Source organism: Rhinoderma darwinii, chromosome 5, assembly GCF_050947455.1.
Source record: "Rhinoderma darwinii isolate aRhiDar2 chromosome 5, aRhiDar2.hap1, whole genome shotgun sequence".
In the NCBI taxonomy this organism is placed as follows: Eukaryota; Metazoa; Chordata; class Amphibia; order Anura; family Rhinodermatidae; genus Rhinoderma; species Rhinoderma darwinii.
Genome location: NC_134691.1, coordinates 307,103,662 through 307,126,969, shown reverse-complemented (window position 1 = coordinate 307,126,969; position 23,308 = coordinate 307,103,662). Strand labels below are relative to the sequence as shown.

The 23,308-nt window shown below is 40.1% G+C and overlaps 1 protein-coding gene across 3 annotated transcripts in view; it reads left to right on the top strand.

Annotated features, from left to right (window-relative positions):
* The window catches only part of ESYT2 (extended synaptotagmin 2), a 110,332-nt gene extending 89,824 nt beyond the window's left edge, over positions 1–20,508 (top strand). For 2 of the 3 annotated variants that reach the window (XM_075827410.1, XM_075827409.1), the window contains 9 exons: positions 1,091–1,165; positions 3,578–3,664; positions 4,706–4,855; positions 7,772–8,151; positions 8,503–8,601; positions 9,358–9,489; positions 10,218–10,323; positions 12,760–12,809; positions 15,408–20,508. In XM_075827410.1, the coding sequence (XP_075683525.1) occupies positions 1,091–1,165; positions 3,578–3,664; positions 4,706–4,855; positions 7,772–8,151; positions 8,503–8,601; positions 9,358–9,489; positions 10,218–10,323; positions 12,760–12,809; positions 15,408–15,453 (1,125 nt within the window). In that variant the 3' untranslated portion in view covers positions 15,454–20,508. Of the gene's footprint in view, positions 1–684; positions 730–1,090; positions 1,166–3,577; positions 3,665–4,705; positions 4,856–7,771; positions 8,152–8,502; positions 8,602–9,357; positions 9,490–10,217; positions 10,324–12,759; positions 12,810–15,407 lie in introns of all 3 variants that reach the window. The other variant, XM_075827408.1, reaches the window with a different exon arrangement.
* The last annotated feature ends 2,800 nt before the right edge of the window (positions 20,509–23,308 follow it).

Genomic DNA, 23,308 nt, shown 5'->3' with positions numbered 1-23,308 from the left:
GGACCTGTCAGCGCTCCTGACAAACCTATTTTAGTAAATACTTGTATTCCCCATGAAATAACAATTCTGGAACTTATTCTCTTAGAACCCTGCGTTGTGCCGTTCCTCTGTTTTTTTTTTCCTCCTAGAATTGTATGAATAAATTGACAACTGGGTGTTACCGGTCCACTTGTCAAATAGGCGTGTCCCTACACAGTCTCACTCTGTCAGCATTGATTGGACAGTTTCCGATTGTGTAGGGTCACGCCCCCATTTATCAACACCTAGTTGTCCGTTTATTCATATATTTCGAGGAGGAATAACAGAGTACTGGCACAATGTAGAGTTCTAAGAAAAGATTTTTCAGAACGATTATTTCATTGGGAATACAGAAGTGTTCTATTCTATCCTAAGTATTGATATTACCTTTAAACAAAAATAAAAAAAAAATAAAAATATATATATATATATATATATATATATATATATATATATATATATATAAAAAAAATCGCACTCTACTGTATAAAATGATTGGTATAGCCCATGAGCAGTCCCACCCCCCTCCAGTAGAGATGTTCTCCGTTACATTGCATGCATGTAATACATATAGCAGTTCCCTAGTCATTGTATAGATTGCAATCCTGGGCAATGACTGGTTAGCTGTCACAGCTATGTGTAGTTGACAGGTGTACTTTACCACAGATGATCCTAACCCACGATCAAGAGATCTCGCCAGGATGGAACAGCGTAAGCTAGAACAAAGAGCTTCCTGACAAACTCATTATTTTCCTTCCCCCATTTACGCTATTTCTTTTAAACAAATGTACAATTGTGCAGCTCGGAAGCTTTGTACATTTACGTTCATGCATACATTCTCCAGTGGTGTCTTTCCCAATGCTAACCTGCATGGTCTTGCTGTTTTAATTTCTTTATTGCATTTACATCTGTGTTTCTTTTACCAACTTCATTTGGAATGAAAGAAAATTAAATTTATCAGATGTAATGTCAAGTTTTGCATTGTATAATAACATGGTTTTAATAGGTACACACTTCTTATTGTCTCCAATGCACCAAGTTATGTAATATTTGTCTTTTGCTTCCGTTCCAGTCAGGAAAGAAAATGGGCAGCACGCCTAATCCCTATGTGCTGTTTTCTCTGGGTCATAATGTGCAGGAAAGTAAGGTAAGATTGGATTCTGAAGATCTCCCTAATGTAACTGATGTGTACATACAATAAATGCCTCGTGGATGGTTATAGCGAGGTACACTGCGCATGAAGAACATCAGACCTCTCTAAAACTAATAGTAAAATGTAAAAAACAAGCTACTAATAACATTTACACGGTTATGTGAAGGTTCCTTTAGACAGTCCGATATTGGCTGAGAAAACGAGCGCTGATTGACAATGGCGCTCGTTTGCTCCAGTCACAAGGAGCGATGTATGTGGTTGACACCGTTACTACAATCGTTTGTCCCTATTGATTTGCATCATATCGATAGCACCTCTCCCTGTTTACACTAGCGAATATTTTATTGGCAACATAAAAGATCCAATCAGCCGATGAATGAGCGATTACACAGGGCGATGATCGGGAATGATCGTTCATAAGAACACTCGTTTGCCCGATCATTGGTCCATGTAAAAGACTGTGACACGCAGGATCCACCTGTAAACGATAATATCTAAGTTCATAGCTATTAAAAAAAAATTAAAATGGTGGATAGGTCATCAGTTGTCAGAAGGTGGACAACCCCTTTAACACCATTGAAAAAAAACTAATTTTAATTTTTAAAAGTCTTTATGCCACTTTTGTGGCAGCAAAAAGCAAGTTTTAGCGCACGCCGAAAGTGGCAAGAATAGTGGGTTGAGTTGGGTGAGAGAGGGCGGGGCCACAGTCTGTCCAACACATTTGCTATAGTTTATGCCAGAAATTGGCATAACCTATAGTGCAAATATATGCCAGCTCAAGGCATGCACCTCTTGATAAAATTTTGTTTGGTTTAAGACTGGCTTATGAAACGCCAGCCCTAATAGATGACCCCCTATATGCCTTTCCCCAACCTGAATGGCTGGTAATTCGAGCTTGTAAATAACTATTGCATTCACTTGCACAGCAAATGGAGATGTGATAGATTGCCGCAGATATTATTGCTGTATTATGGACACACAGCTATGTATGATCAGTAGGACACGTCCTAGAACTGATCACAAGAGGGCAGTAGTGGTTTCATTTGAAAGTGTTTTGAAGTATCAGAAAAAATAACATTTTAGTATTAGATGTATTGCACGAAGAGAGGATTAAATCAAATCTTAATGACCTATTGAAGGATTTTGTGGACTAGAAAAATATGATTTCACAGTATTAAAATAATAATAATAATTCTACATCAAATTTAACTTTATACAAACTTTCTCAAGTCTCCGCAGTAGAACATGGGATAATCACAGCCGGGGAGTTTATTTATTTTTCTTTAATTGCTGAAGACCACACATTTGGGATACTGATTAGAAATATTCTCGTGTGAAAGCAGCCTTAAGTCAATGACCTTGTGTGTATGTCCAACATTTGCTAATTAATAATTTAATAAATTTTTGTATAGCAGCTTGAGCTCTGTTCTGTTACAGAGCTCCGAATCCACATAGATGTAGAGTTGAACTAAATTCTGGCTACCTGCAGCTGCCACTAGGGGGAGTTTAGGAGCATACTGGCTTATTGAGTTCAATGTATGAACTGTATGCATTTAGCTCCCCCTAGTGGTGGTTGCAGGCAATCAGAATTTTTTAATTTACCTCTATGCAGTGGATTTGGAGCTCTGAACCAGTAAAAACGTCCTCTTACATGACAATAATATATATTAGAAAGTTTATCATTAAACAGGTTAAAAAAAATGATGTAGAGTGGAAAACAAAAAATGTTCAAGAGTGGACTTTCACTTTAAGAATATAATGAAGCGTTGTATAGATGGCATACCCCTATGAAAATGTTCTTGTTAGATTTGCTGTTTTCTAAATCTAGCAGGTAGGGCTGCAAGGATTTTATAATTTCCCACAGCATTTTAGGTTATCAGAACACGTCTGCAGCTGAAGTGACCGATTCTGATAATATTAGGCAGTTGCTATTTATGCGATAGCCTAATTTACTCTTTAGTGACTCCAATGTTTGACATTCACTTTAAGCTGCTGCCATAGTTGTGACTAATCTTAAACATTTTCTTCTCTCGTGTAAGTCATTCCATTTCCGCATCCTGTCTATAGAATAAAACAATTTGACAAACACAACTGCAAAACCTATACATTCTAAGACCTCATGCACACATCCGTCATACGACCGCTAATGACGGATCCGTGAAACATGATTGCACACGGATGGCTTCCATGCGCAGTCCGTTTCAACGGACCAAATGAATGAAATGGTCGAGACTGTTCCATCAAAAACGGACTGGAGTAGGACCTGTCCTGTTTTTGAAGATCGGCCACATGATTCCGTTCAAATAGAAATGAATGTCCGTGTGCTATCCGTAAAAAAAAACTGATCGCACACTGAAGAAAATAACTGAAGTGGGCATGAGGCCTTATGTGATCTTCTTCCAACAGGTAAAACACAAGACCATTGAGCCAGTGTGGGAACAGACATTTACATTCTTCGTCCACAATCCTAAAAGACAAGACCTTGAAGTGGAGGTAAAACATTTGGCACCGTGCTTTCCCTGTAGGGCTGTCCTTACAGTAGGACTTGATTGACGCAGGCACACGGATCTGCTGATTGTTCTGTTGTCTCGCCAGCAGGCGATAAGTGTGGGCCGTTCACACCTCTTTACACGTCATTTTGCTTGTGCCATCGGTCTTTTTTTTTTTTTCTTATGCCAGAACACTTTCCAGTGGTATTGCTGCTGATATATTGGTTGCAGGTGATAAAGGAGAGCACATCTGTATAGCCCACCAAACGAATGTGCCCACTGGGTTCCTAATTTTATTTTCCTTAGCAAAATAAAACCCATATGTTCCTTTATTATCCCTGAATTTGACAACTTGAATAATTTTTCCTGTGGAAATTTTTTAATTTGCATTGCCCTAACGTGCATTCTTTTCTCATGATGGCAAACTAAAGAAGCATTTCCACTAGTGATGGAGTATATTTATTGAAGCATGAACCATAGTGTACCTACCAAAGGGACAAACTTCCATAGTTTGTAGCCGATAATTTTGAGTATCCTCCATTATTTGTGAAGTTGTCCCATTAGTACAACACTTGTCCAAATGCCCTATTAGACCATATAAATGTTAGAGGGGGAGCCCCCCCACTTGGGACCCCTTCTATGAGCCACAGCAAAAGCTGCAGACTCGTGCCGTCCATGTATCGCATGGACGGCCCTTCATTTGAACTGCTGCATATAATAAATTTTCCCTTGTACCAGCTGTTTTAAGGGAAATGAACAATTGGCGGTTTGACGGTGTCTCGGGAGCCGGCACCAGCTCTTCTGTTTTAAGGGATTGTCTATGATCAAAAAAAAACCTTTTAATGATTGTAAACTCATTGTAAGGATACACTTTTTTTTTTTTATATATATTTATTTAATAAACTGTCCGGATTCAGAACTTCAGTAGTTTGGTGTTTGACAATCCTGCTGCGTGAAGTATACCAGTAGCTATAAACTTATAGATTTTCTGAATAATTGTAGGCCCAGATTTAGTCTTCTTGCTGACTCGTGTTCACTGTTACAGGTTAAGGATGAGTATCATCAAAGTTCCATGGGAAACCTGAAGATTCCATTGAGCCAGCTGCTGACCAGTGAAGACCTGACTATCAATCAAAGGTTCCAGTTAAATAACTCTGGTCCTAACAGCGTCCTAAACATGAAGATTGCACTAAGGGTATGTAGATACTTTTCGTCTTTTCTTTCCTGCAGTGATATTTTTTCTATTTTTTTTGCTTGACCTCTTAAAGCGTAGAATAGAATAAAGTTGTTTCACTGCTTGGTCCATCATCTGCAGTTTTTTATTCCTTATGATACTGAACACTGTCCTGTTTTTGTGAAAGCATAGCTTTAATGCTGGGTCCAGGCAAGTGTTATGTGCTGGACATTGGGGGGGGGGGGGGGAGTTTCCACTGGGTGGTTCTTCTCCCGCGCTTCATCCACCCAGCTCAATATGATTGACCGTTCTCTCCCTATATACAAATAAGGAGAGGACTATCAATCATAGTGGGCAGGGGAGAAGCAGAGGAACCGTTCAGTGGACACTTTCCCCAAGTTCAGCACACAATGTAGGGGTGCTTCTCTTCAGTGTAATGTGATGTCGCCTTGCTGGGGAAAGCAGAACATCGTAGATCATACAACCTCACGGTCTCTCCCTGTAACAAATGTAAGAACATATAGTGCTGCCACCTTGTGTCTCTGTGTTGGGAAGTCATTCTGCAGCTTTTCTCATTCATTCATTCATTCATTCATTCATTCATTCATTCATTCATTCATTCATACAGCACTAAGTAATGAACGCAGGAACTTGGCTGCTAGGTTAAGACATTGATAAAAAAAAATAACATTTAAAGGGATGTTCTGCCTAAAAACATTTATCGCCAATCTACTCGATAGGTGATACATGTACTATTAGTGGGGTCTGACCACCCCCAGTCTTCCAGTCACACACAAGCGGCAAGAAGTTTGAACAAGGTGATGGTTGAGCTCTGTTCAAACTTAATTGAAGTGAGAAAAACGGACAGGCGCAGTCATCCAGTTCTGGAAAGGGTTCACAACTGAATCAGGACTTGGTAGTTTTTGTTTAATACGTTTTTAATACACACGGTGGGGCTTTTTCACAGTGGTGATTGTACCCCTGTTTTTAGAGAGTTATACAAAATAAAGTTATATTTTACTCATATATATCACTTCAGTGAATTCCTACTGTTTTGGCACCACAACACCTCTTCAAACATGGCATGCTGCCTAAAATATATTCTAATAAAAAAAGAGGCCTCTAAATGCACTAGGGGCTTCTGAGGCCTGTGTATTAGTTCATGAGCACACGAAGGCCACATGTGGGACATTTCCAAAAATTGCAGAATCTGGACAACACATATTTAGTAGTGTTTCTCCAGTAAAACCTTCTGTAATGGAAGGAAATTGAATTTCTGCAAGAAAAATGAAGTTTACAAATTTCACCTCCACTTTGCTTTAAGTCCTGTGAAACGCCTAACGGGTTAAGAAACTTTATAAATGCTGTTTTGACTACTTTGACGGGTATAGTTTTTAAAATGGGGCGATTTATGGGGGTTTCTAATACATAAGTTCTGAAGTGGATTTGAGGGACCTAACCAGTACCTTTAGAAAAAAGGCGCTTGAAAGTATGAGAAATTGCTGTGTATGTTCTAAGCCTTGTAACGTTCTAAAAAAAACTATGCCAATCTAAAGTAGACATATGGGAAATGTTAATTAGTAACTATTTTGTGTGGTATAAACATCTGCCTTACAAGCAGATATGTTTAAATTCAGGAAAGTGTGTGTGCGCGTGCGCGTGTGCGCGCGTGCGTGCGTGTACAAATAAACGAACAAAAAATTCTGCACTAGTTTTACTGACTACTATTTTGGTAGCCAGGATATCTGGTTTTCCAGCTGTATACAGGCAGGTGATGTCTCACTTTATCACCAGGGCTAGGCGATATGTGCCCCTTATAGATGGTGCTCCACACTGACCCCAGTAGACAATGCCACATGGCACCCTGTAGATAGTTCCATGCATGGCTTCCTGTACTTGATGCCACGCGTTGGCCGGGGATTCCTTTGCTGGAGGAGCTCCTTGCATCTGAATTGAATGTAGCAGTTGCCGGGACAAATTCCAAGACTGTAATTTGCCGGGACTGTTGGCAAGTATATGCTTCTATCTCTCTTCTATCTATCTGACTTTATAGTATAGTTATCGGGTCAATGCACACAATGTGTATTACGTAAACACCGAAAAAGGCCATACTTACAAATGGACACAGCCAGGCCAGAAATGCTGATGAAAGGGCGAGCAGGTGCTTTAAATAATAATAGCCACTCCCACCAGTCTTGAGGGGAGTGGTGTGTGGTGCATGGGATGTGTAGTAAGAAATAATAAATGAATAGTGTGTGTGCAAGTGTAATACTATAAGTGAAATATAGGGGGCAGTAATAAATGAAGTGCCTCAATAGAAATAAATGGATAATGGGGTGCAAGTGAGTGAAACATGGAGGGATAGTGTGTACGTCATGAGGCACAACGTGTATAGCCAGGTAGAAGCCTATTTGTGACGCCTTGATAATTCATAGAGCGGGCTACCCTGCTTGCTATGCCAAACAACACACCATGCTCTCCCAGCATCAAAGACCCGGCTGTGTCCAAGAGAAGCGAATATACATAATAATGAAAAATACCTGGGGTATTGGTAATCATTTTGGCCAAAAGGACGCAAGCTCGCAATCCACGACAAGGATCCCCAGACAATGTGTATTACGTGCGGTTTTCCCGCACGTATTTGCACACGGCCAAACCGAAGCGTAATACAGTACCAGCATAGACAATGATTCCAGGTAATCTCATATTTTTCGGGAATGAAAATGGGCCTGGTAAAGAAGGGGAGGGGTAAAGCCTCTGGTCAGTAAATGGTTAAGAAAATAAATGTCACTGTAAATAAGCATAGGGGATTGCTTCTCAGGTAATTATTTTCTGGTAGGGTTGACTACGTTATTTAAGGGGGAATCAAAAGACTTATTAAAAATATAGATTAGCAGACAAATCTCTGAAGAAATCACTGGTATCCTTTTTTCCTAGATCCTCTATGTTGACCGACCAGTGCGGTCTCCTGATGAACAGCACACATCACAAGTCAAGAGGCCATCGATATTCAAGGGAAAATCAAATCCACCAACGCCGACCACACCATCCACTGTAAAAGAAGCACCGAAGCCTCCACCAACACCCAAAATAGATGCTAGTAAAAAGATAGAAAACGGGGAGAAAGGGAGTCCCCAAATTCCTAGTCCCCAGAGACCAACCGAGCTGCACAAAAGCTCCTCCAGCCTCTCTGGTTCCAGCTTTACATATTCTCCCTCACATTTGTCTATGAAAGAACCCACACCCAGCATCGCCTCAGATGTTTCTCTGCCCATTGCCACGCATGAGCTCCGGCAGCGATTGCGGCAGCTTCAGAAGTAAGTTAAGTTACTATTCGCATTTGCCAACAATACTGATTACATTTTATGCACCTTCCACAAATACACTTCTAGTGTTTATGGTTTGTACAGATGGATCGATCTAAAGGGAGTCACTTATTTCTGAGTTATTTTTATCATTGTCCTTTAGAATTAGGTTTATAGTTACATGGGGAGTGAGACTCTTTAGATTACAGCATCGTTACATTGCCCTAACAAAACCGTAATTGGCATAGTTACATTCACTTAATGGCCCCTTTTTAAGTGCCAATTGGGAACCTGAAGTCTCAGACCCCCTTGTACACATATTCTGCATTTAATAACTGGAGTATAATACAATTTTCTGTTTAGTGGGACATCCTTGGGACAATCCCCTCTAGGACAGATCCAGTTAACCTTACGATACAGCTCTCACAGAAATAAGTTGATGGTGGTGGTACATTCCTGCAGGTAAGGCGTAGTGGATTCTGCGCAAAAGTTCTGATTTATTTGCTTGAAATATATTACATTATTCTAAATAACGGAATATGTTACCGTGAAGTTATACACTGTTGTAGTGAGACGATACTATAATATATATTTATTTATTTTATAGAGAAAATGTGGAATATAAGTGCACATTATTTTGTGTAATTACATTTTCCTGTATGTTTTGTGGTTTCCTGCACCAAAGTGTACTTGGATAAGTAAAATAGAAAAATAACTCCCTCCCTTACTCCTGCCTCCGGTCATGATAAAATGGGAAAATCTGACCCTTAGTATTATAACCGCTTTTATGCTTGAGACCCATAATGTAAGGCTGGGTTCACCTCTGCGTTAGTTTTACAGTTTTTCTGTTCCGTTCTTCTGAACAGAAAAATGGAAGCGCCGGATCCATTGCACTCTGGCCACCAGTTGATTTTAATGGTGTTTTTGTGGGTTTTCCGGCATTTTTGACCTGGCTCTCTGACAAAGGGTCCTAACTGAGCCTCCAACGCCGATATAACCTTTAAAATTCCATTGACACAAGGGGACTTATACGTTTTTTTGTTTTTTTTTATGGCATGCCACACCCCCACCCATACCACTCTGGCGCATTACATTATTTAATAAATGATATATAAATATATACGAACGTACGTTTGCATATACTGTTTACTATATGACTTGCTTGAAGTTGATACCAAACCTACGTTTTAAACAGGATTTTTATTTTCCTTCTTCTAGAAATCTTATAGCATTCTCTGAAGAAGGGTCTGACCCATATGTAAGATTGTATTTATTACCAGACAAACGGAGATCAGGAAGAAGAAAAACCCACGTGCATAAGAAGACATTAAATCCTGTGTTCGATCAAACGTATGGTTATTTTTTTTCCCATGTTTCTACTACTGGCAGTATATTTTTTATGTTGATTCATATTCTATTATATATGATTTTAAAGAGCATCATTCATTAAATGTGTCTGTTTAGAGAATATTTTAGAATAATATATTAAATCACATCCATATGTGCCTGATAAACATCTCATTCCAATATGGAGTTGTTCCTCTCTCCCCTTGTGCTGCTACTACATAGTTGCAGCAACGAAGTGACCGTGTATGCATGAGTCAGATTCCATTGCTCTAATGGCCAGAATAGTGTAGCAAATTTTGACAGACATCCTAGAAGGGCAGGTTCACACCTGCGTTGGCCTTCCGTTTTTCTGCTCCGTCAGAGGAGCAGAAGAACTATAATACCAGAAGCAGTGTTTCCTTTGTATGGCGGACACCACTGACGGAAGCCATTGACTTTAATGGGTTTATATCGCGGTGTCCGTTTTTTTACCGGAAACAATAGCACAGCATTCTGCACTATTGTTTCCGGTGGTTTTGCCAGATCTGTGACTTAGGCCTATAACAGAGTATCCAACGCAGATGTGAACAGACCCTAAGTTAATGGAATCTGGGTATCTTTTACATAACCGATCGTACCAAATCAGTCATGGCTCTTGTAAAAACAAAAGCGCTGACACCAGTGTGAACAGAGCTTTATTTTTAATGGACATGTTCTCTCCAAGCAATGAGCGTCTTATGTTGAATTTCCAGGTTTGAGTTTAATGTGTCGCTGCCTGATCTCCAGAGGAGAACACTAGATGTTGCTGTAAAGAATAGCGGAGGATTCTTATCTAGAGACAAAGGTTTGCTTGGAAAGGTGAGTTCTCCTGTATTCTGATCTCTTGTATTTGCGGTACTTATGTGAGTGCTTGGAAATAGAGTTTGTATGAGATTAGAAAAACATGTCTGGTATTGCAGCTCAGCCCCGTTTTTTTACTCTGGAACCGCGTCGGAATCTGCGCCAAAAAATGTCTGAAACCACCTCCCATTGATTTCAATGGCAGGTGGAGGCGGATTTTTTTCCCTCGGTGGTTACGCCTCTGACCTCCCATTTAAATAAATGGGAGGCAGAGGAAACATTTTTTTTTTCCGCGGGCGAAAAACGCTGCAAAAATCACGGCAAGAAGAAGCAGGCAGCTCAAAATCTGCGTAAATATTCCTGAAGGAATTTTGAGGCAGATATTTCTGCCTGCAAAAAAAAAAAAACTGTGAACATGGCCTTAAAGGCACCATAAACCATACCTGAATTCTTTTGACTGGTGACAGCAGCTGATGGGAATTTGATTTCCCTTTGACTGCTGCCCCCTTTTACCTCGGTGACTTCCGATCATAAAGGGAATGCTTTTTCGTGGTGTATATACACAGCAAATTTTATTTCCTAATCGGATCCTTAAAGGAGTTGTGGGAGATAACAAAAAAAAACAGGCTGCTTTCTTCCAGAAATTGCGACACTCTTGTCCATTCACTTAAATGGGGCTTAGCAGCAATACCAGCCACAGCCTAAGGGTATGTGCACAAGACCTATTTTCAGACGTAATTCAGGCGTTTTACGTCTCGAATTACGCCTGAAAAGACGGCTCCAATTCAAACATCTGCCCATTGCTTGCAATGGGTCTTACGATGTTCTGTTCAGACGAGGTGTAATTTTACGTGTCACTGTCAAAAGACTGCGCGTAAAAATACGTTTGCGTCAAAGACGTGCAGCGCACTTCTTGGGATGTTATTGGAGCCATTTTTCATGGACTCCAATGAAAACCAGCTCCAATTACGTCCGTAAAAGACGCCGCGAAAAACGCAAGTACTTGCAAAAACGTCTGAAATTCGCCGGAAAACCGCTCCGTAATTTCAGACGTGTTTGCGTGTGAACATATCCTAAGAGTGGCGCAGTTTCTGGAAAATATCTGCCATGTTTTTCTAACCTCATACAACACCTTTAAAGTCTAGGTAAAGCCAAGAGTCAGTAAGGCAGTAGGCCTATCAACAGTCCTTTTCTCAGAAAAGATGAACACAGTCTCATGCAAAATTGCAACAAATGCAATGGTGGCTCACCAACTCGTGCCGATCTCCAGAGCTGCTTCCTACTCTCTGATACAGGGGTATTCTCCTTTTCACACACTAGGCCCTTTTCTCTTTGTCCTCAATTCGCTGCCTGACACCAGTCCAGCCACTCTCTGATACTCCTGTAACCTCTAATTCGTCATTGCAGTGGCGCTCCTGCCCACATCTGGTTCGCTGCATCCACCAGAATGTCTTTCTTTTTTGGTTGAGGCTCAATGGCAACTCCACCCGCCATAACTGGACCTACCTCAGCTCTTAGGGGTCTCTTACACTGCACATGGCTCCCCAGGACCACTCAGCACTGCTGCTCTCCTAAAGGGCTGTAGCCCGCACATTGAACCCCGTTAGGCGGGAACAGGCGTTATTTATCACTTTACACACACTGCACAGCACCTTTACACAGGTTGCATCCCCACACTGATGTTGCTGCTGAAAATACGACGTCCGTGATGGATCTACACGGCGCCGCACTCAAACATAGCACATTCCAATAGGACAAGGGAAACCATTGTTGCTTGCAATAGAGAGCACGTAACCGTGAAACACACAATAACAATATTTGCAACAGTCCTTCTCTAGGATCCAAACAAGTGGGGAAAAAGTGCCTCAAATTACGCCTGAAAAAAACACCCTTAATACGCCTACAAACATCTGCCCATTGCTTTCAATGGGAATTACGATGTTCTGTTCCCACGAGCCTTTATTTTATGCGTCGCTGTCAAAATACGGCACGTAAAATGACAGCTCGTCAAAAGTGCAGGACACTTCTTGGGATGTTTTTGGAGGTGTTTTTCATTGACTCCATTGAAAAACAGCTCCAATAACGTCTGTAAAAAATGCGGCAAAAAACACGAGTATTTACAAAAACGTCTGAAAATCAGGAGCTGTTTTCAGGTGAAAGCGGCTCTGTAATTTCAGACGTATTTTGCTACTGCATATGAACATACCCTTACACCGGCAGAACACCAAATACTGGTCTCCTACAGGAACAAACAATCCGGCATGTTAAAAGCCAACATTCCCGATCCCTCTTTCTCCTGACATCTGCCGTTGTATTTGGTATGTCTGTGGCCAGCTTTATCTGTTTCCATTGTTTAAACACCTACAATATTACTGATGAATTGTAAACACGTATCATGTGTTTTGTATTCAATATAATATGTAATATTTGTATTTCTTTCTTTTACTTTTTCAGTTAATGCTCGATCTAAATTCAGAAGAAATTGCCAAAGGATGGACGCAATGGTAAGAAGGAAATTATTATACCGTGCACATCAATTGAGTCTATGTAGTTCTGCAGTCGGTTTGGGGTGTATTCGTCGATACAGTGCCCCATCTGTTGCAGAACATTACAATACGCATGATCTCTATCTTTTCAAAAAGGGTTTTATGGCATCCTTCATGATTCTGTTATTTTTGACCGCAAGAGTAGCTCAGTCTTCAGTGCTGTTCTTGTCGTCAAAAGTACCGGAGTCTAGACAGAAACCTGACGGATCCATTATAAGTTGATGGGATCTGTTTTGAAAACTGATCTGGCATAGCTGTCACAGTATCGTTATGAACGGAGGCCATGGAACTACGCCGTTTCCGTAACTCAAACGCAAGCTATGCGGTTTCCGTAACTACCATTCAGTTATATGGGACTTAAGGAAACAGCAAAGTTCAGCGAGCTACGCTGTTTTCTTCTTCATGGTCGGAAATCACACGCTTCAGCCGCAACACAGAGGTGGAACAGGGTTTAGAGGGCCCATTCTAGAGATAGATGCAGGTCCCAGAGGTGGGACCCGCATCTATCTGACATTTGACTCATCCTGTGGACCAAACATGCATATTTATTTCAAAGAGTTTTATTTTTTAAAGACACAGGTAGTGTACAATCACAGGGAGTGCGGAATATAATGAAAAAGGGAACAACCACAAAACAAACCAGATGAATAAAGGCATATACACACAATTCTGTATAGAAATAGAGGTTTGATTGTATAATAGAGTCCAATGGTAAGTTTAATAAATGTAAAGGTTTATTTCAATGAAGGGACTGGGACAAGTCACTGCCGGACACCTCTGCGGCTTAGCTCCCTTCAGTTTGGCAGTCGGGAGGCCCCCATACACTTTAGCTGGAATTTATCAACCTTTTGTACGCCAGTTTTGTGGCTTAGAAAAGTCGCATAAGGGCCCAAAATTCACAAATCTGCAGTGTATTTTTGTAGATCGTCTGCAGCCAAAACGCTCTTATTTCTCCGGTGGATTGACCAGCTAATCTGCTGGCCTTTTAGAGTGAAATCCACAACAATAATGCACATGCTGTGGATTTTAAAATATGTACCCGGTCATTATTCCATACGGTTATGTTCCTGAGCGTGTGGATGAATTACAAAATACCCCATTCACATGCATTGCCGGATGAATGTGAGAAGAATGTCAGGATTTAAGCGAGGAATCTGCGTCTAAACCCTTAGGGCATGACCACACGTGGCGGATTTCCTCCGCAACTGTCCGCATCAATGCCACACAGAATCTGCGTTGCACAAAATGTGCAGTACATTGATGCGGACTAGCTGCTGCGGACTGCGGGAAAAGTGCTTCCCTTCTCCCTATCAGTGCAGGATAGAGAGAAGGGACAGCACTTTCCCTAGTGAAAGTAAACGATTTTCATACTTACCGGCCGTTGTCTTGGTGACGCGTCCCTCTTTCGGCATCCAGCCCGGCCTCCCTGGATGACGCGCCAGTCCATGTGACCGCTGCAGCCTGTGCTTGGCCTGTGATTGGCTGCAGCCGTCACTTAGACTGAAACGTCATCCTGGGAGGCCGGACTGGAGACAGACGCAGGGAGTTCTCGGTAAGTATGAACTTATATATTTTTTTACAGATACATGTATATTGAGATCGGTAGTCACTGTCCCGGGTGCAGAAACAGTTACTGCCGATCGCTTAACTCTTTCAGCACCCTGGACAGTGACTATTTACAGACGTCTCCTAGCAACGCTCCCGTCATTACGGGAGCCCCATTGACTTCCTCAGTCTGGCTGTAGACCTAGAAATACATAGGTCCAGCCAGAATGAAGAAATGTCATGGTAGTAAAACCAATACGCTCCGCAGCACACATAAGATCTGCGGACTTCATTGCGGAATTTTGACTCTCCATTGAAGTCAATGGAGAAATTCCGCCATGAGTCCGCCACTGCTCCGCAACAGACAGAGCATGCTGCGGACACCAAATTCCGCTCCGCAGCGGAATTTTACGCCTCGTCTAAACGAACACTGCTAAATTAAAGTGTAAGTCAATGGACAAACGGCTCCGCTGCGGATTAACGCTGCGGAGTGTCCGCAGCGGAATTTAAGTGAAATTCCGCCACGTGTGAACCCAGCCTTACAGAATCTGCACCGTGTGCACATAGCATTAGTCTTTAATACGAGAGGCCAGCAAATATCCTTTTTTTTTTTTTTTTGTCCTCTCTCTTTGCCGGGTAAAGAATTCTTGCAGTGTTAACCCTTTAAACTCTGATTTATTCTTTAATATGTCTTATTTAATTTAAAAGAAAATAATATATATATATATATATATATATATATATATATATATATATATATATAATTATACATACAGATATAGCCATCTTTATCTTGACTCTTAACCTATTACACTGTGGCAAAAAACGAACTTCGACTTTTTCAATGACTTTTTTTTTTCCAATAGCTCTTGTTTTGTGATCATGCTGCAGCAATTTATCAGTCAAGATAAACTTTGTGTGTGTGTGTTATACACACACGCATGCACTTTATTTGTTAATTTTCAATTTTTGGAATTATCTTAAAGTAGATGTCTTTTTTCTTCCCTTCAGGTTTGATTTAACTGAAGATGGAACAAGGACGTCCATCTCAAACTAACCCGTCAAAAGCGTCACAAAGCACCTTTTTATCTGCAACTACATATGACGAATGCATTGTGCTCACGGGATTTATCAATATATTTTTTTTATAGAACCATTTATTTCATTACCCAACTTCACTCATTTTTAACTCCTTTTTACATTGTTTTGCGGACTTTGGTAAATCCTGTTATTGAGCTTAATTAGCTGTTCAGCTTTACCTTTTGTCTAATAATGTGCAATAGGGTGTTTTAATTGCATTAAAATATAAAATATGTTTATCCTTTTATAAACCCGGGAAATGTTTTTTGCTTATCACAGGTGGAGTTTTGTACTTTGCCCATGTGCACCATGTAAATATGTATTATTATTATATTTTATACTATTATTTGTTGGTTCAGTATTCATTTGAATTTTTTCTCATACTGACATGCGGTTTCATAGGGCCTAGCGATGGCAACTTCTCAAGCATACGGATTAGTGTAAACTCTTCATTGCTCTGAATTTCTGATCCTTTTAGCTGTAGGGATTACATCAGCGGTACGTTGTTTGTTCTGCTGTTTCTATGTTAAAATAATTGATCCTGTCCTTGGTATGAACATCTGATTTAAAACAAGATCCTTGTAGAGGCAGTAAGCAGCCAAAATAATAAGTGTCTCAAACATTAAATTGGCATCGAGAAGGCAGCGATTACCCGGGATGGCTGGAATGCCCGCATTAAATTGTGGAGAACGGTTCAGTTGTATTGGAAACATTAAATTTAAAGGGCAGTTGCTGCCCATACACAACTAAAGGAATGACTTTGCTTTTTGTATTTTACAATTTAGCATACATGATAATGTATATTAAACCCACAGAACTGCTAAGTGGTACGATTACCCATCCATCTTTCAATCTGCATAACAATATTGTTTCAGCCCGGTAAATATTGTGCATCAAAGTATATGTAATGTGTTGGTGGGATCCAGTCATATAGAATCTATATGTGTATGTATTGTGTTTTACATAGGCTCCTATGTGCATAGTTAAGGGGAAAACAGGATTTAATGTGACCCTCTTCTCTAGGGTAATGGCGTATTATATAGTATGTTGAAAGTGCACCATGTATGCAGAAGAGCTGTGCGATATGAATGACATCTGATTGTAATATATAATGTCACACCACATAGATAGGGATATATCGAACTAAAATGTTAAGCCTTCCTGACTCACATTTTGGAAAATTTTTAGATTATGTAGTCCTTCCATACAGAAGAATTGAACCCTTGATGTACTGTTAGCAAAACAATGGACCTATGAACCTGTAGATACTTCTAAACTAGAAGTATCAATGAGATCACCCAAACTCAGAAACAGAAACGTTTGCGTTTTTTTATTTTAATTTAAGCATTGGTCTATCATTTGCAAGATGTTTCAGAAGCTTAACTCTTTTTTTCTTTTATGTTATTTGCAATATTCTTTCCTAAAGAATTATTCAGCCCCAATATTGAGCAACATTTTTTATAAAATGATGATGGGATAACACATGTTTGTAGGGTAGACTGCTAAGGCTAGCCATACACATTAGTAGATGTATATCGGCTCAACTTCCCAATTTTGGCGACCGAACAGGATTTTGGCAGACGGCTATCTAAAATGTATAGCCAGCCTAAAAGCAAACCTACATGTTCACTACAGTCTTGTGATCTGATTGAGGGAACATTTTAGAGTTTCCCGCACCATTTACCACACTTTCAAGGGAAAACAGTCTCCGGTATGTTCCCACAGCCTATTTTTAGGCTGATTTTGGAGCAGAAAAGCCCAGTTTTAAGCTCCAAAATACGCCTGCAAACTGTATTTTCCATTGAAATCAATGGGAAACTATGTGCTGTTAACATGAGGTGTATGTTAATGCTGCTGAATTTAAAAAAGGCCTTGTAAAAAGAGGTAGGTGTTCTTGAGGTGTTTTTGGAGCTAATTTTCCATGGACCCTATTAAAAATGCCTCAAAAGAAGTGTCAAATTAAAATAAGCTTCATTTTCAGCTTCAAAAACGCCTTGAAATCATAAAACTTAAGACCAGTAAGCAGAGCTGTGTGCACGGAGCCTGTACAATGGCACATAGAGTCCCTATGGCTGGGTACTATGGAGCCATAGGGACTCTGTGCCAACATATGGTGCCCCTCAACATCATTGTATTACAGGGATAGTCTCTAAGAAGCAATACATCTAGAAGAGTGTACCTCTGTAATACAGTCTCCAAAGAAGCATGCCCGTTTTTGTTTTTTTAATACGTAGGCATATAGAGGTGTTTGTTTTTTTTGGTCAGATTCATATGGAATATCCGTGTAGGTACATGGAGATAAAGTACCGCTCAGTTGACGATTGTAAGTGCCGTATTAGTACTACATATAACTCCGATTTGAATACATCTGTATGCATGAGCCCTTATTGAGAAGAAATATTTTGAACAAGCACTTCATAGACACAGGCAAATTGTGTCTAATGTATGTGGAGCCTAGAAATGACTACAAATCATTAGTCAGTCAATGACTGTGGGGCAAGAAGTATATGATACGGAGGTAGGGTAGTTTAGAATTTACACCAAAATGTTTCTTTACGGATTGTTTATATACACCATTAGTTTTTTCTTGCAAATGCTGCCGGCATGTCCAGTAATTAATATCTGTATTGGTTGAGTCGCATGAAATGTGCTATAACCAATGTAAACCATTTATATTCGCATCCCTCATCTTCACACTGTATTTAGACCTCGTGTACATAACCAGTGCAGGCAAAATATTGGTCAATTGTCTGTCGCAGGCGCTCACATTCCAGCATTTCCTTTTGTTTTGCCCTAGTTATGTTACCCGTACGAGCCTGTATATGGGTCTTCTGTAGATTTCAGAGCGTTTTTGTTTGTAGTGTGGGATACTTAGAAAATGAATGAATGTTGTGGTCTGGTAAAGCGATGATCATGTTAGAGGAAGATGATTCAGGTAATAAAGTGAGTGTACTTGGTCCGGGAGATTACATTGAACTATGCAATTAAATAGAATCTGCACCTTAACGGGGAATTCAACGTTTGTATTATGTATCTTTATAAAGAATAGATTAAAACGGGTAAGGTCCTTTTCCTGTATCCTCATCGCTTCCCTGATGGAAGCGGATCACGGATCTCTGGTGCTGAACTTTTCGGTGCCGTCGATTTCAGTAGAGCTGTGCTGTGTATTTTGACACTTTAGTTGTATTCTGCCCTCCCCCACTGCTGTAGGTTTCTCCCATATCTAAAGAAAGTAGTAAATTGACCTACAGCATACTGCAGTTGTCATATCCGTAATGAATGAGGTGTCCACGTCCTACATAGTCTCTGCTTAATTATTCTACCATAGGGCAATAGTATCCGTTACTGTATAAAACATTGTGAGCTTATTAAAGAGACTCCTGTATTTCACAGATGCAGTGACCTAGTTTGCAATTTGCTGCCAAGCTGTCAAGATAAAGGATCGCTGGGAAACTATGTATTATCTAGCTTTATATTTCAAGGAATTCAGAGATAAAAACAAATCTCTGCATATAGTCTGGTTTTAAAACTCAAAGCAAAGTATTTCACCTATCTGTAACATGCGGCTCCAGGGGAAATTGTATTTTGGATCAAATGGCATCAAGTGCCTCACATCTTAGTAATGGTGGTAGATCTGTATAAATGGAAAGCTTCGGTCTTTAAATGGTTGTGGCCTCTGTTTCGATCTTTGTTCCTCTCTATACATGAACCAAAACAATAGGGGAGATTTGTCAAAACTAATGCAAAGGAAAAATGAAGAAGTTGCCCATAACAGCCAATTAGATTGCTAATTCCTTTTACAAAAGGGCCTCTAAAAAAAATTAGATCTGAAATCTGACTGGCTGCTATGAATGAGCAACTCCGCCGCTTTTTTTTACTACAGTAGAAGAGATGTTTGCCTTGTCTTTAGCAGCCAGAGTTGTTTTCTCTCTCGGTTACTATGAGCAACAAGATTGTTTTCATATGTGGCCCATTATATAAACTTTTAGGAAGGTCTGTCATGGGAGGCACTTCTTTAGCTGTCATTTATCCTTTGGCATCAAGATTATAAAAAAAAATGGAATAACTAGTAGTTGGCCCTACCTATAAAAAAAAAAAAAACACCCAAAATAAATGTTGCTTCCAGTAAAAACCCTATTTTCCTAGGAGAGGATCAAAAACATTCTGGCTACCACTACATAAGGATCTATAGAGCTCCTATTGAGGTCGGTAGAAGCTGTATAAATCTATATGCTGCGATCTTCTAGAGAACCCCACTAATCGATGTAATGGAGGAGCTTCACACTGTCTGGCATTTTCCAGGTTTCATGAGGGCATGCTAGAAGACCCCAACCATTAATCTGGATGGGACCCTGAAATGTCTAATGGGAGCCCTGCTCAACAAACCTTACTCCAAGGAAAATTGTTTTATAGGAACTCTGTTTTAATGGCCGTTCTGTTTGCTATAATGGAATTGTAATGCAAATCTAAGATGTCAACTAAAGAACATATTTTTGGTAGAAATGGTAAAATTAATTTGCCATGTTTAAGATTCTCTGACTCCGTGATTTATGTTTTGGAGAATATGTTGAATGTTTAACCTTTTACTCCCTTGTACACGGCTTTCTTATTTTGGGTGTTGTCTATATTACACCATTAGGTTGAAAAGATGGAAGATGCGGTTAGTTTTAAACACTATTTTACTATGTTTGTTTTTTATATTTTAATTACATAATTTTGTTTTGAGCGTACAGGCCCCAGCATATGACTATGTGTAGGAATGAAGCTTCATCTTTGAATCCACTTACTTCAAAGAGGAGTCGCTACAAGTATCTGTAAACTCTACCAGCTCCTGTCATGGCTCTGACGTGTGCGTGATCCCTGTGGATGGAGCCAATATGGCTCCTTAGTACACAGTTGTATAAGCGATGTTGAATGGCATAAGCAATGCTTCTAGGAGATTGCCTCAGTACACATGGAATCTATTGGAGCTTTTTTTTTTTGGTTGGATTTGTATGGATGGCAGAGCGAGACAGTCCCTCCGTATGAAGTCGGGGGGGGGGGGGGGGGGAATAAATGCGGTGTTACTCATGAACCTCTATGACAGCTCTCTACAAAACTATGTCCATGAGCCCTTAGTTGACCAATATGTAGTACGACTCATGGGACAGTTGCACCTTTCCATCAATGATTCTTATGTTGACCTTAAAGTAAATGGAATAAGGAATTTCTACCAGAGAAGATACAAGAAGCGACTAAATACTCACAAGCGCTTTGCCATCCCAACACATTAAAAACCAAAAAGGACTTTTTTTGCTGCTTTATCTGTCGGTTGTACACGCTTAATGCCTACTGCGGCCGCTACGATGAGCGCTCGGACTACACTCGACTAGAGGAGACTTTGATATGTCGTTATATATTTTTATCTTGTGCCTTAAATTACTAAATGTAAATGTAACCTCATAAAAACAATGTTTACTGTATTGAAACAACATTGATATTTTTGTGTATATAAGTGCGATGAGCAGGTTAGCCATAAAAAAAGTGCATGAAATCCAGATATGAATCAGTGAATCACTTGGATTTGGATTAAAGAATTATAAATTGTAAGTGTTTGATTTTTCATTCACAATGATGTTATGTGGCTCATACACGGTATACTCCACATGCACAATATTACGTGTATTTTTAGAGTGTCTTACAAATTATATACTTGTTGGTTTCTATGTAAATAATGTGATTGTTCTAATTGTGTTGATCAGTGATCTTGGGTCGCTGCAGGTGGCAATTTTGTTTTATTCGGAGTCTGGCCATAGACCACAAGATTATCATTAAAGTGGTATTCCAAGAATTGACAATTATCACCTATACCCCCACTCATCACAAGAACAGGGGTCCTGAACCCCCTATTCCTCCTCACTGATCAACCGTGGCGAGGAAGACGTTGAACGGATCAGCGGTCGAGCATGTACATTGCCGTTTTCTGTAAAGTCTATGCGAATGACAGAAATAGTCGAGTACAGTGCTCAGCTGTTTCTGTCAATCCCATAGACGCTGAATGGAGCAGTGGCTGCATGTTCTGACAAAGCTTCATTGCGGGGGATGCAGTGTGTAAGAACGGGAGGTTTTGGACCCATGCTCTCAATCAGTGGGGTCCCAGCAATCATACAATTTTAAATCTATCCAGTGGATAGGGGATAATTGTCCATTCTCGTGCAACACCTTTAAAAAGGAAACCATCCACCAAGATCATGCTCCCTACCGTGGCCAGCATCACTTGTAGTTAACAACTTGAAATCTGTATTCAGCATTGTGTGCCCATCCACCGCTCTATAGGTTTCACTTGGGGGAGAGACTGTTGGGCTATTCTAGTCTATGGCCAAACAGCATGTCTACCACGGTAGGCTAATTAGGGACGCTGCAGACCCTTCATTAAAGCAATTGGTGGAAGTCTCAGATAGCTGGCCCCTTCAGTACGATCTTGTGACAGGTCTCTGACATTGCAAATATTAGCGCCATGGCCAGATTCTGATGAGGGGCAATCCCATATTCCCAATGTATAGACATCGTACGGAAACTATTTTACCAACACTGTTGGATAAATCCATAATTCCTTGACCGTGTACTGTGGATTATGATATCTCTGTGACATGTCAGAAGATGGACACTTTGTTGACAATGTAAGCTGCTAATAGATAAAGCACTAAATGATGATGAAGTATTTCAGCACGTGTAGTGGTCCCCTTTCTTGCCTATGGATTAAGATTTGGTGGTGTATTCACCTTGGAGAATCATTTGCATATATAAAATGGAGTAAGTTTAATTCTGAATGTTATTTCTTTCTAATAGTAATCTAGTCATTAACCACTAGATGGCACTCAAGTCCTTTTTAAATATAAGCAAATAACCATAAATGGTCCATATGCAAAGAAGCAATACAAAAGAAGAAAACATATATATTCAAAAACATGTAGACATACCCATGGTTATTTCTCTTGGTGCTGGCAAAAATGTGTTTACATTTTACCAAAAGAAAAACTGCAGCAAGAGATGCAAATATTACTTAAAAGTGACGGACACTGAGAAGAAGTAATTATGTGGTAAAGGGTATGTGTCCTTTTTTAAGCCTCTTTAGTCATTCGAACATTAGCGGGGTCCATGTGCTGAAACGTAATTGATCGCTAGATGATCTACCGGTTTATTTGTTCACCTTTGTAACCGTATTGTCTCGCTGTTCACAAGTACATGAATGCTATGCATTGTCCTCGTGTTCTTACACACATGCTATAAGAGAAATTTGTCAATGTGAAAAAAGTTGCAAATTTCGGCGAATGCCTGTTTTGCTCGAAACTTGGCTACTTTTTTTCACTTTTACGTAACTTTCGCCCCTTTTTTTAAAAAGTGGGTGGGGCTTAGTGGAAGAGAGCGGGACCAACCGCAGGTCAACAAATTTTCTATAATATATGCTGGAAATTGCCATTAACTATATTGGAAATCTATGCCAGCTCATAGCTGCCATAGATTTCACTTTGTGGCGCACGAACAAGCCAGGATGCGACACGTTTGTTAATATATTTGTTGCATCTTAGTCCACAGGGTTTCAGTCTAAGGGTATGTTCACACTCTTACTAAAAACGTCTGAAATTACGGAGCTGTTTTCAAGGGAAAACAGCTCCTGATTTTCAGACTTTTTTTTATTCAAAGTCACATTTTTCTCTGCCGTTTTTGGAGCTGTTTTCCTAGTCCATGAAAAACGGCTCAAGGAGTGACATGCACTTCTTTTTCGCGTCTCTCCCAAAACCTTGCACAAAGATGGTGCTAAACCCGGATCTTTCGGTGGCGACTCCAGTTAC